Here is a 12,589-nt window from a genome sequence, read left to right on the forward strand (position 1 = left end):
GATGGAAACCAAGCTGTACTGACGTCTACTTTAATTGTTGAGGAATATTTTACTTCTTTTGCTATTGTTTTTTTTTACTTAATGAAAACGCCATGACAACACCAGTAGTCTAATGAGGCATGATGATAATATATAATATCTTGTCTTTATTCATATATACTCGTTTACAGTTTACACATTTATATTATTACACTATTATTAAAATGTATGAGTTTAAAATAGATCACTTCTACTGTCCACTACGTGAGATTGAGCTGATCAACTACGTTTGTTTTGAGTGTAGTTCGTGTAATGTGTGTATATGAGACGAAATAAATGAAATGAAATGAAATGAAATAAGGCATGACAACGACTGTAGTCAGGTTCCTCATGTATGAAAATAGGGGTTTCGGCCGTACGATTTTAATGCCTAAAGTGAGATTTCAATTATACCAAAAATGTTAGGTAACAAATTTTCATGATGCCCGTAACCATGTTATGCTAATAAAGTGAAATCAAATGAAATTTCACGTTGGGCATCAAAATGCCACGGAATTACAGTCTAGGACCCTGACTGCTAGGCCTACTTCTCTTGTCCACAATGAATCATGACTTTAATGCCATTGCCTATTCGAGCTGCTTCGAAAGCTTCAACCGTTTGCTTAATATCATAATTATGAGTAATCAACGACTTAACATTCACCTGTCCAGACGCAACCATTGACAAAGCCGTAGGATAACTAAAAGTAAATGTAAATATTATTATTATTATAAATAACATAATAATTTTCCCAGTTTTATATGTTTTTAAATGTATATTGTATACTGATAAATAATTATATGTAGTTAAGTTCTTCTGGGGCCCCCAGACATATCATGTTATGCTGACTTTGTTGCTTTTGGAGTTCCAGGACATTTTTGATGTCGAATAAATAAATAAATGAAAATGTAAATGAAAAAGAAAGGCCATTTTAAATTTAAGTTTGTTTTAGGAAATCACATGTCATACTGTCAAACTTTATGTGACAACACATTTGATGTGCCCATATGTGGACATGATGATATAATAGCACTACCATTCATGGTTGGTCATCAAATACTTACTCGTTACAGTATCTGAACACACCTCGAATATCAACCTCTCTTACTGCAGCATCTACCAGTGGGACTGTGGTCATTTCATTCGGACCTAGGCCAACTAGGACAACAACGCCTCCTGATCTGGTCACCTATGTTTTAAAGAAAGTAATGATACTAAAAGTAATATTATTATCATTATTATAAATAATTCAGGTGTATTTATTGTCCAAAAAAGACGAATAATGCCACAAATTTCCAGAAGGCTGAAACAGTTTGCAATACAAAAGTTAAAATTCATAAGAAAATATATGCATGTTAGGACCAATCAAGGTGCTTTAAACAGTCCTGGCTTTGTTTGTATCAAACCTGTTAGTGGTGGTAATTATCGCTGTTCGTTTCGATTGAATAAAATATAAAAAAAAATAAATTTTAAAAAAAATGTAATTTAATTAAGGACGCCAATATATATATATCAATAATATTGTTATTATTACTGTTTTCGTTATCGTTATCATTATCAATATTATCGTTATCATTATCAATTATCATCATTATTATATTTTTAAAGCAAATAATCAGCACCTGAGTAGGCCTATTATAAACGTAAACAACATACACGTACTCAATAATATTTGCAATAACAAATTGTATTATTCATGTTGGCATTTTATGTATGAGAGTACCTGTTATTCTCCGAACAATAATAATAACACATTTTGTTACATATTTTATCATACTCGTAAGACACTGAAATAATAAAATTAATTCTGAACAGACTAGACCTAGTTTAAAAAACTGTACTGAAAGGTCATCCGCATTCTAATTTGAAATTTGTAATTTGCATATCTATAATAAAGAAATAATATTAAACCTATTATTATGATTTATTTTACTACTATGTCTATTTTAAATTCAATTTGAATATTTCGAAAGTGACATCACGAAGACGTGCGCGTTTTAGCGCTCAGTGAAAACATTATATTACGGCTTTTACATTAACTTTACGATTTAGTCATGTGCCAGGAAATGTTTATACGGAATGATTGTTTTCAATTAATAAATTGATGATATTAATTTAACATCATTGCAATAGAATAAACAGTAGTTTATATCAGGAAATAGTTTATTTATTCATTTATTCAAAAAATATTTGGTCTCAGCACAAGGCTGAATTAAAACAATATTTACAATAATATAAAAATACAGATAATAAATATTCAAATATCATCATTAAATCATTTAAAATAGTTTGACGGAGAAAATAACTGAGATACTCAATTCTGTATGCAATTTACAAAAGGCATGGAATTTAATCTCATGTTCCATGAAATTTGTTATTAATGGCGATAGAAATAAAGGGAATACATTTTGTAAATTTAATTTTAGAAATAACTATCATAAAATGACATGTCAGGCACATGAGAAATGAATGTAAAGAATTACAACATTAAAAATACACATGGGTAATATTTGATATAATATTATATATAATTATTTGATAACACTTACACGGAGAGCAAGTTGGATACTTGGTTCCGCTCCACTGCACTCGATCGTAGCGTCGGGCATTGCACCAAGGGCGTCCTCTACCTTTTTGGCCATTATTTTAGGATCTTTGCTATCAACTTGCACGGTGTATGTAGCACCGATTTCTTTTGCTTTAACAAGACGTTTCTTGTCCAAGTCTGTAATCACAACTTCTGCAGCTCCCATTGCTTTTGCCGACAGCATTGACACTAGTCCGATTGGTCCTAGAAATATTAACTGATTTAATTATTGAATTTTAGGCATACATTCATAAAGATAAAGTAAATAATAAATAAAGTAAAACTTGTAATTATTAATTATAGAAAAGGTTTGTATCTAAATGTGGTATTTAGCATGATGGAGAAATTAGTTTAGTTCATTTGCAGAGAAAAAAACCAAATATGCCTAGATAATGTTTCTCTTTCTTTCTGTGCTGGAGTGGAGTGTGTCCCCTAGCTGCTCCCCTGGATTTGCCTAGGAACATTTTTATTTTGCGAATGTGCAATTTAAGTTTTTTTGTAGCGTCAGTCAATGTATTGTAAGCATATAAGCTGGCTCGGTAGGCTATATTACGTACCTGCACCACAGACGAGAACCTTGTGACCAAGAGTGATGTTAGCACGTTTGCATGCATGAACACCGACGGAAAGTGGTTCCAAAAGAGCAGCTTCATCTAGACTCACGTGGTCTGGTATTCTAAAATAAAGCAAATACAGTATTGAGTTAAAAAAGTTATATTATGCTGTTACCATTAGTACATCTAGAAATGTCAAACTGTCAACTTGTGTTAACTCTGGTAACACATATCTGATGTAGGCCTATTGATAGCCCTATGATAGATGATGGAATAAAAATTAAATTTAAGATTAAACTACTATACATTCCACCTAATGAAAAAGGTATCCTGTCTATGAATTGTTAGTAATTACTTGAAGCAGAAATCTGCAGCATGTGTATAATAGCGTCTAAGTGATCCATCGACTGGTGGTGTTGCGCAGAAGATAACGTCTGGACAGAGATGATAACGACCGTCTTTACAAAAGGAGCATACACGGCAGGGTACGCCGGGCTCAATGGCCACACGATCACCTAAAATATAATTTTGTTTAGTTTAAATCTCTACAATGACAAATGATTGGCTGGTTGCGGTAATGTCTAGCATACAATGGTATGATTGTTCAGTGGGTGAAAGCAATGCAATCTAAGAACATGTTAAGCAGCTCCGGAGATCAAAGGGTTTACTGGTGGCTGCGACACGATCAGTTCCACGCCCCTTAAGAATGGTCATACCCTCGCCAAATTCTGAAACAACATCACTTAATTGATAGCCAAATTGGTGCTTCAAGTGAGGACAGGACTTACCTACTTTGAGATTGGTTACACCTTCACCAAGTTCTGAAACAATACCACTTGATTCATGACCCAGGATCATTGGTGCTTCAACGATAAATGGTCCACATCGTCCATGTCTCAAGTAGTGTACGTCAGATCCGCAGATACCAACACGTTGCATTCGAATCTGAACCTCTGGTAAAGGAAGGAAGTCACGTGTTCGTTAAAATGAATGCAAAATGTACAAGATGTAATCCGCAGATACCAACACGTTGCATTCGAATCTGAACCTCTGGTAACGAAGGAAGACACGCGTTCATCAAAATGAACAAACATGCAAAATGTACAAGATGCAATCATAAACAATGAACTAGCATTAGGCTACAATTGAATTGGTATTATGGTTCTATTGCAAAGAATATTACAGTAAACAAAAAAATCAACTTAAAATTATCTCTATAAACAACAAATATTTCTTACAAAAACGCCCTCGACTTTTTGACGTAAAAGTCATTCATTTTACATACAAACATCCATATATTATCCTAATATTATTTTGAAATAACGAGTTTTAATGATAAAAAGTCAAATATTACCATTCCTTCCAGGTTTAGGTACGGGCGTGTTCTCCTAAAAAAAATATTGCATAGTAATATTAGTTATAAGGAACTAACAAAGAAACTCTGTACTTGTTTTTAATCACATTCAAAGTATGATTTTAGGCAATGCAAGCCAATAACAAATAAGAACTATACAGGTCAAAGATTATACACCTATTTCGATGCTACCAGGTGCGAATATAGTTTTATCAACTACTGTAGCCTATATTTACATATACAATCTGTTCATTTACAGAAGGTACAAATAGGGGCTTAGATTGAATACGATTAAAAACACAATAATGGAAGCGCAACCTGTATGTGATAGCATATATGATGGCGTTTGTACAGTAGCTACCAGATCCAGATCCAGAATCGTGAATGTTTTGGAATCTTTAACATTCAATCTCACAAAAAATAATAATACATACCAGAACAAGCTCGTCTTTTCTCTTGAGTACAGCCGATAGATTACCGTCCTGTCCTGCCATGGTCTGTGTAATGTGTATTAATATGGAGGGAGGGGGGGGGGGGGGGTGTCAGGTGGGCGTGTCACAATGGACTGTTCAACTGATACGATAACGAAGTAATAAACACATCGTAATATAGACAAGTCTATACAGCGTATTATTGGGATTATTTAGAATCACTACAGATTTGTATCAAACAGTGTGAATTGAAACATATGTCTAATAGTTATGATGTGGGTCCTTGAAATAATGAATTAACGAACGAACGAATCATTGGAAAAAATGAAAGTCTTTGATATATCAGGGAACCCAGAATACAAAAGCCATGAAATTACAACAAATCATTAAATGCATTGTATTATTCAGAAATACATATTAGTGTAGTAATATTAGCATTTATATCTTAATTATATATTAAACAAATAAATAAAAATTCCAAACACCAAATATAAACTTAATTTTATTTAAATTATCAAGGCCGACAATACTATTACAATTTAGGAGCTATTAATTATTCTATAAAAGCAATTATACTATAATGCACGGTTCTCATAAATGTTATGCTCAAAAAACGTATCCCTTTCGGTTTCTATTCAATTTTATAAATATTTTATTTTTCCATTTTCTGTTATTACCATCCCTCATCCTGTCACACCGTGACGATTTGGCCAAATTATTATTTATTCCCAACGACAAATTGTCGGAATACGCTGGAGTACGTTGAGTACGCCAAACGTTAGTTGTGTATAGGCCTAATAAAGTTTGGCCTATAGGGACGTAACGCAACGTAAGTGATTTGACCACTCACAAGCGATGGATTATTCGAACAGTAGCTTTTCATTGGTCAACTCGCTTGGGTTGCGCGTACGTCCTTGCGTTGCGTCTCTAGTGGGAACCGCGCTTTAGAGCACGCTGGCGTGTGTCTAATACTACTAAGTAAGAAATAATGCTGTGGATGCAAGTTGTGCTACATAGGTTCAAAACACGTTACGCAATCATGTTCTCAATACGTACGGCTTGCTAAGCTTGGTTCCCAAATAAAAACTAAAAAATAAAAAAACAGCAATCTATCTTCTACGTATTTGTAGCATGTTCTGATTCGGTTGGACAACAGCGACAACAACAGTTTTTGAGTGGCGTGAATATACGCGTTTTACTATAGTCTGATTTAAGCCATACGAACGCAATAAACGTCACCCAAAACAATGATGGCCATAACAACAGGTGAAAATGAATGTTTTGTCTATTCATTTTAAGTACAGCTTCACCATTATATTGGTCATAACTGCAAGCAAGTTTTTTCCAGACTGGATAGTTATCTTGGACATACTTCTTGTATCCACCAGAAGGCGTATCATCACAAAGTGGTAAGAAACACTAAAGATGAAAGAGAAATGGTTCATTATGATTATTATTTTATTGTTTGAAGGTTTGCATGGCGAAATCGAATGTTGATATAAAGTTTGCGGTACACCACGTGTATTAGTTCTGAAAAGAACTGTTGAGTTTCTCTATTTTATTACAGTAAACTAAGTTTTCTGAGTACTGTACACGAATAATCAGGAAATTACCAGGTTCATTGAACTAATAATAATAGTTAAGCTTTATTTTTCAAAAGGTGGTAACTTCACTTCAACTACGAGAACCAATCTGAATTTCGTGAGTTTCCAGTTTAATCACGTGGGGAAATGTTATTATACATCAATATCAGAATGTCTTTAAATGGATAATTTGTAATTTTGCCTTTTAATGAAGTTTTACAGTTTCTTTATACATATATGTTTTTTAATGTTGAATTTGTTTTTTATGACCTATAGCAGTAATTTGTTAAATTTTTAAAAGTAATTTTAACCAATTTTATACATATTTTGTAACGCAATTCAGCATTTTTGCTGCCATGTTTTAATCTTTTTGTTTTATGATGAATAAATACCAATGAATAATGTTGTAGGTTCCGTGACCATTCAACATAATGATATCAGCAAATTTCCTCTTTTTGTGCCTGACCTTTCGTTTTGTTCAATTACGTTAAATTACTTCCTTTAAAAACCAATTCTCAGAAATGTATGGTCAATACACCTCTTCCCCGTATTGCAAACATGTAAGGCGTCATGTTTATAGATGATACAATTTTATAACGTTGTTATTTATTTGTCTGTTCCATGATGTTGCTGTTTTGGTTGTTACGTATTATAGTGTGACTTATATTTGATTGTTACTGCTAAATGTTGATAGATTGTTATATTATTATATTGTGATATTAGTTTGGGAAGACATTATATATTAATATGTAAATTGCTATTTATTGTATTTATACTTTTGTATTTTCAACTATGAGCTCGATTTGTGTAAGAACCCTTTTTCTCACACGTTCATGTTCGGATGTACCACATTTTTACATGAAATATAAAAAGCACCGCTTTCTTACTAAAAAATATTACCCTTCTCGTAAACGTATGAACTGGGGAATTGCTTTCACACTGTAAGGCAACTAACTACCCCTCCTTTTACCCCAGAGCTAAATTAATACAATTACAACTTACCCGTTTTCCAATGTCGCTAGAGGATTGGTAAAGTTTCAACAATCGTGTTCCAGTATTGGTATAAACATTTACAAATATCATAATACACGAACTATTTTTTGTGTTGCAACACTGGCAATGAGTTTGTTCTTGATTAACAAATGTTCTGGAAACCGTACAATTGCCGTCCATATAATTCTCAGTTTTAAAATAAGCTACTGCGTGGATTAATCCAATAATGTAAATAATGGTGGATAATAAAATGAGGAAGTGGAATAAAAATGTCTGAGCAATTCTAGTGTCTGCCATTGTTATACTAGTTTATTTATATTAGTATAAGTATTATATACAATATTATTAGCGGAAATGACGTTACAAATAAGTTGTAATGTTAAATCACGGATGTTATTGGGAACTTTGGCACGAGCGCGTAAGGAGTTCTCCGCCTTTCTAAAATTACTTTTATTTATTAGGCCCTATATTATTTATTTTTAGCAGTAGCTTTTCGCTGGCCATATGAAATGCGCTTGCGGGCCGCATTTGAGAACTCCTGTATCTTAAAAAAAACTATTAATAGTAGCCAGTGCGCATTGATAAAAAACGAGTTGTAGCCGGAGCTAAGAGTCTGTCGACAGTAGGTAGCCTATCTTTTCTGCCTACTCAGTAATAAAGGTTTAAATTTTAAAATAAATAAATAATTTAATAGATGTGTACTGTATGTTTAGTTTGGCGGGTTTTTCCCCAGACGCGTTGCGTTTTTCCCCAGACGCGTTGCGTTTTTCCCCAGACGCGTTGCGTTTTTCCCCAGACGCGTTGCGTTTTTCCCCAGACGCGTTGCGTTTTTCCCCAGACGCGTTGCGTTTTTCCCCAGACGCGTTGCGCGATAGAAGTACAAGATGGAGGTTGTTAACCATATCATGTTGGTGATAAGTCCCTATTGTTTATAATTAACACGATATTGATAAGCTAGGCCAAGTATTTCCTTGTTGTGTTATCTTCTTACATCGTGATTAAATAGTTTATTTAAAGAGAACTGTAATGTGTATTTCTAATGTACAGTATTGTTAATTTCATATTATCATCTGGAGAATATGTTACTTTTATATATCAAAACCTCGTCATCTCCATTTATTTTTTAAATTGACATTTTGTAACCTATATGTTGTCATGGTTACCGTGCAAATTATGGCAACATAGAGCAACAGCTGATCAGAAAGCATAACATTTTTTTGGTTTTTTGAATACTCTCAACAACATCGACAAGGTGACGTCACAACAGACGCTATATATAACACCAACAGTTGCGAAACATTGTTGTGAGTATATACAAATTATTGTATTTCTTTCAGTTTATTGGATCAACAAAAAAGAAAATTAATCAATTATTGGTTTCCTAGCTCTTCCTCTCTCCACATATTAATTATTCTCCACACTTTTTACAAGTTTCTCCAGATCCAGAAGTTCATTTGCTTTAGGCAGGTTATTTAAAAATTAAAATGGAATTACAAAACCTATTTAAATGTGTAATGATTAGTTTATCTATCTCATCTTTCGGGAATAATATTTATTAAAATCTTTTATATAAAACAAAAAAGTAATACAAATATAATTTTTATAATGATATACAATGCATTGATAATATGAATAGATTACATTTCCATGTATGATTACATTATTAGTTGTCATCTCCGCAGTGGATCATAACTTTGATAGCGCCACCAGCGCCAGTCTTAGCTGTCTCAAATGCATCCATTGTTTTCTCCAGATCAAAATGATGAGTTATCAATGGCTTAACATTCACCTGGCCAGATGAAATCATTGACAAAGCAATTGGATAACTGTTAAAATATAAAATAATAACACTTTATAGCACACATTGCAATGACAGAAATAGTTAGTGGTGCTTTACATCAATTATAACAATGGCTGAAATAAAATGTTGTTTTTAATCTAATTGTAGTCATCTATGGTACTTACATTACTGTTATTAAACTAATTTTTCTTTTACAGGAGGAAATGATGACAATAATAATGATAATGATGATGAAGATGACAATAATAATTATGATGACAATAATAATGGCAATAATAATTTTGATGATGACAATAATAATGATGACAATAATGATGACAATAATAATGATGCCAATAATAATTATGACAATAATAATGGCAATTATAATTTTGATGATGACAATAATAATGATGGCAATAATAATTTTGATGAAAATAATAATGATAATGATGATGAAAATAATAATGATGATGATGATAATGATGACGACAATAATAATGATTTGTTAAATTTACCAGTTAGCATAGCGGAATATTCCTCTAATGTCTACCTCCCTCACACCAGCATTTATCAATGGCGCTGAGAGCATTTCATTCGGTCCCATTCCTACTAATACCACCATTCCTCCAGATTTAGTTGCCTGCAGAAGAATATGATGAACAGAGGTCAACAAAAAATAAATAAAAATATATCTACTAAAAATGTTAGAGGCGGCAATTTGTTTATTTTCTCTATACAATTCATTAAAGTCTAGTAATACTTATTTTCAAATACAGTACTTACATATACAGATGTTTGTACACTAGGTTCCGCTCCACTGCATTCTATTGTGACATCTGGCTGACATCCCATAATTTCTTCAATCTTAGCAGCCATTACCTTGCCATCTCTACTATCAACTTTAACTGTGTAATTCACTCCAAGTTCCTTGGCTTTGTTTAATCTTCCTTCATCGATATCTACAATTTCAATAGTATAGCGGTCGGGAAAAAGAATAAGCCTAAAGCTTTGTCTACACTATCAAAGTGTACAGTATGTAACAAAAAAATGTGATGTGCCAATATATGGACATGATGATGTCATATCACTACCATATTTGGGCACATCGCATTTTTCGTCACATAAATTTGTACACAGAGCTTTAAGATTTGATTTAAAATAACAGCAAATGTAGTGTAACTTACCTGTGATAGCAATTACAGCTGCTCCCATAGCTCTTGCTACTATCATACTCATTAGACCAATAGGACCTACAAACAAAATGTGTTTACAATACTATAAATACATGGCTTGATTAACTATATTGAACAAACGCTTTTGTATCAGCGACACATGTTTATAAGACGTTCATTTACAAGGCAATATAAAAACAAAAGAAAAGTATGAAAAATAACATTTAAATCTTCAATAAATAAGAAGCGAATTATACAAGTAAAATGAAATAGTAATGATAATGCTGGAACATCAACTAGAGTATAAACTACTTTAACATTAGCAAAACAGTGTAAGAGATAATTAAACAAAACATCAACAACTTTGGTAGAACTTACCAGCTCCACAAATAAGAACATTATTACCAAGGGTGACCCCGGCTCGTCGACACGCATGAACGGCCACGGATAACGGTTCAAGTAGCGCACCTTCTTCCATTGACACATGGTCAGGTAACCTGAAACAAATGTAGGCAACCATTAAAATTGTTTTTATTTTTGTTTCATTGCCAAAACAAATTATATTATTATGTAGAAAAACAAACAAAAGTAGAAAATACACAATATTTAAAAATAATTTTTATGTTTTGTTTTCATAGAGGGTACTACCATAGGCTCACGTGTTAAGCCAATCCATACAATAATCTTAATATTATTGCTTACTTACTTATAACAGAAGTCTGCAGCGTGTGTATAAAACCTTCTAAGAGATCCATCTACTGGAGGTGTAGCACAGAATACCATATCATGGCATAGGTTATATCTGCCTTTCTTGCAAAATTCACACATGCGACATGGAACTCCTGGTTCAATTGCTACACGGTCACCTTAAAAAATAATTATACTTACATGATGTCAATTACAATACTGAAAAGTAACTTAGAAAGCCAAGCTCTGTCTACACTATCAAACTAGTTTGACAAAAAAAGTGTGATATGCTCAAATATGGTAGTGATATGACATCATCATGTCCATATATGGGAACATCACAATTTTTTGTCACATAAAGTTTGATAGTGTAGACAGAGCTTAAATATGATATAAATATTCAGTTTAAAATGAATTCAGACCTAGACCAGTAGGGCAAACTTACCAGTTTTCAAGTGTTGCACCCCTTCACCTACTTCTGATACAATACCGCTTGATTCATGTCCCAAGATCATTGGTGCTTCAACGATAAAGTGACCAATACGCCCATGCGTCCAGTAATGAACATCTGACCCACATATTCCAACACGCTGCATGCGAATTTGGACCTCTGTTGTGAAAACAAATTTTTTAATTGAAAATTGTATGGATACACTAAGTAAAGTACAAATAAATAAATATAAATATAATGTTACTACTGTTTCATTTCATATGATTGAAAAAAACCCTACTTACCATTTTTCCCTGGCTTTGGAATAGGTGTATCCTCCTATAAATAATAATATAAAAATTAATTAAAACAAATATTGATAATCATTCATTTCCCAAGATCATTGGATAGGAATTTCAAATTAGGTGCAGTAGTAGTAGTACAATAGCGCCCGTAGTAGTAGTACAATAGCGCCCCTACCTGCTCCTCTGAGAGCAGGCCTACCTACTGTTTCTATAATTATAGGCTAGCTCAGTCTACAATTAATACTAATCTAATAGGCTATTTAGGGCCTAGCCCTAGCTAGCTAGGGCTAAACTTTAGGATAGCTTTCTGTCTGTGTAATATTTCTAGCTACATTAATATTTGTCAGACTTACTAATACTAATTCACCTTGCTTTTTTAAAATAGCAGATAGATTTACGCATTCAGACATTTTGTTCTAAACAAAATAAACTCTAGGCTAGGCCTAGGCTACCTCTCTGAGCTGTTTGTACTGCACGTAAACACCATCGCTCGAGTTTTGTTTGAGGAGCACGCCATCAACAATATTTCTCTATCAGGCTGGCATGTGACATTTATTCTATCCATAATAGTTTGCTGGTTGCCCAGTAGTAGTACATTGTACAAGTTTATTGTCTGAAAAAGTTTATGAGGATGGTGTCCATTGTGATTACTTCTAATAATATTCGAAACAAACACAAACAAGGTTTTTTC

At 33.0% G+C, this 12,589-nt stretch overlaps 2 protein-coding genes across 2 annotated transcripts; both read right to left on the reverse strand.

Moving 5' to 3' along the window:
* Positions 1 to 136: 136 nt before the first annotated feature.
* Positions 137 to 5,194, reverse strand: LOC144854840 (sorbitol dehydrogenase-like). The gene is made up of 8 exons (XM_078712829.1): positions 4,949 to 5,194; positions 4,515 to 4,548; positions 3,949 to 4,113; positions 3,516 to 3,675; positions 3,164 to 3,282; positions 2,569 to 2,810; positions 1,084 to 1,208; positions 137 to 719 (listed from the first exon to the last, which is right to left on the reverse strand). Exons 1-8 carry the CDS (start codon positions 5,006 to 5,008, stop codon positions 563 to 565), a joined length of 1,062 nt encoding a protein of 353 aa, XP_078568955.1. The 5' UTR covers positions 5,009 to 5,194; the 3' UTR covers positions 137 to 562.
* Positions 5,195 to 9,053: 3,859 nt separating this feature from the next.
* Positions 9,054 to 12,388, reverse strand: LOC144854677 (sorbitol dehydrogenase-like). The gene is made up of 9 exons (XM_078712617.1): positions 12,252 to 12,388; positions 11,899 to 11,932; positions 11,609 to 11,773; positions 11,183 to 11,342; positions 10,855 to 10,973; positions 10,489 to 10,554; positions 10,088 to 10,263; positions 9,820 to 9,944; positions 9,054 to 9,347 (listed from the first exon to the last, which is right to left on the reverse strand). Exons 1-9 carry the CDS (start codon positions 12,306 to 12,308, stop codon positions 9,185 to 9,187), a joined length of 1,065 nt encoding a protein of 354 aa, XP_078568743.1. The 5' UTR covers positions 12,309 to 12,388; the 3' UTR covers positions 9,054 to 9,184.
* Between the last annotated feature and the right edge of the window lie 201 nt (positions 12,389 to 12,589).

The sequence above is a fragment of the Antedon bifida genome, chromosome 10, assembly GCF_963402885.1.
Source record: "Antedon bifida chromosome 10, ecAntBifi1.1, whole genome shotgun sequence".
Taxonomy (NCBI): domain Eukaryota; kingdom Metazoa; phylum Echinodermata; class Crinoidea; order Comatulida; family Antedonidae; genus Antedon; species Antedon bifida.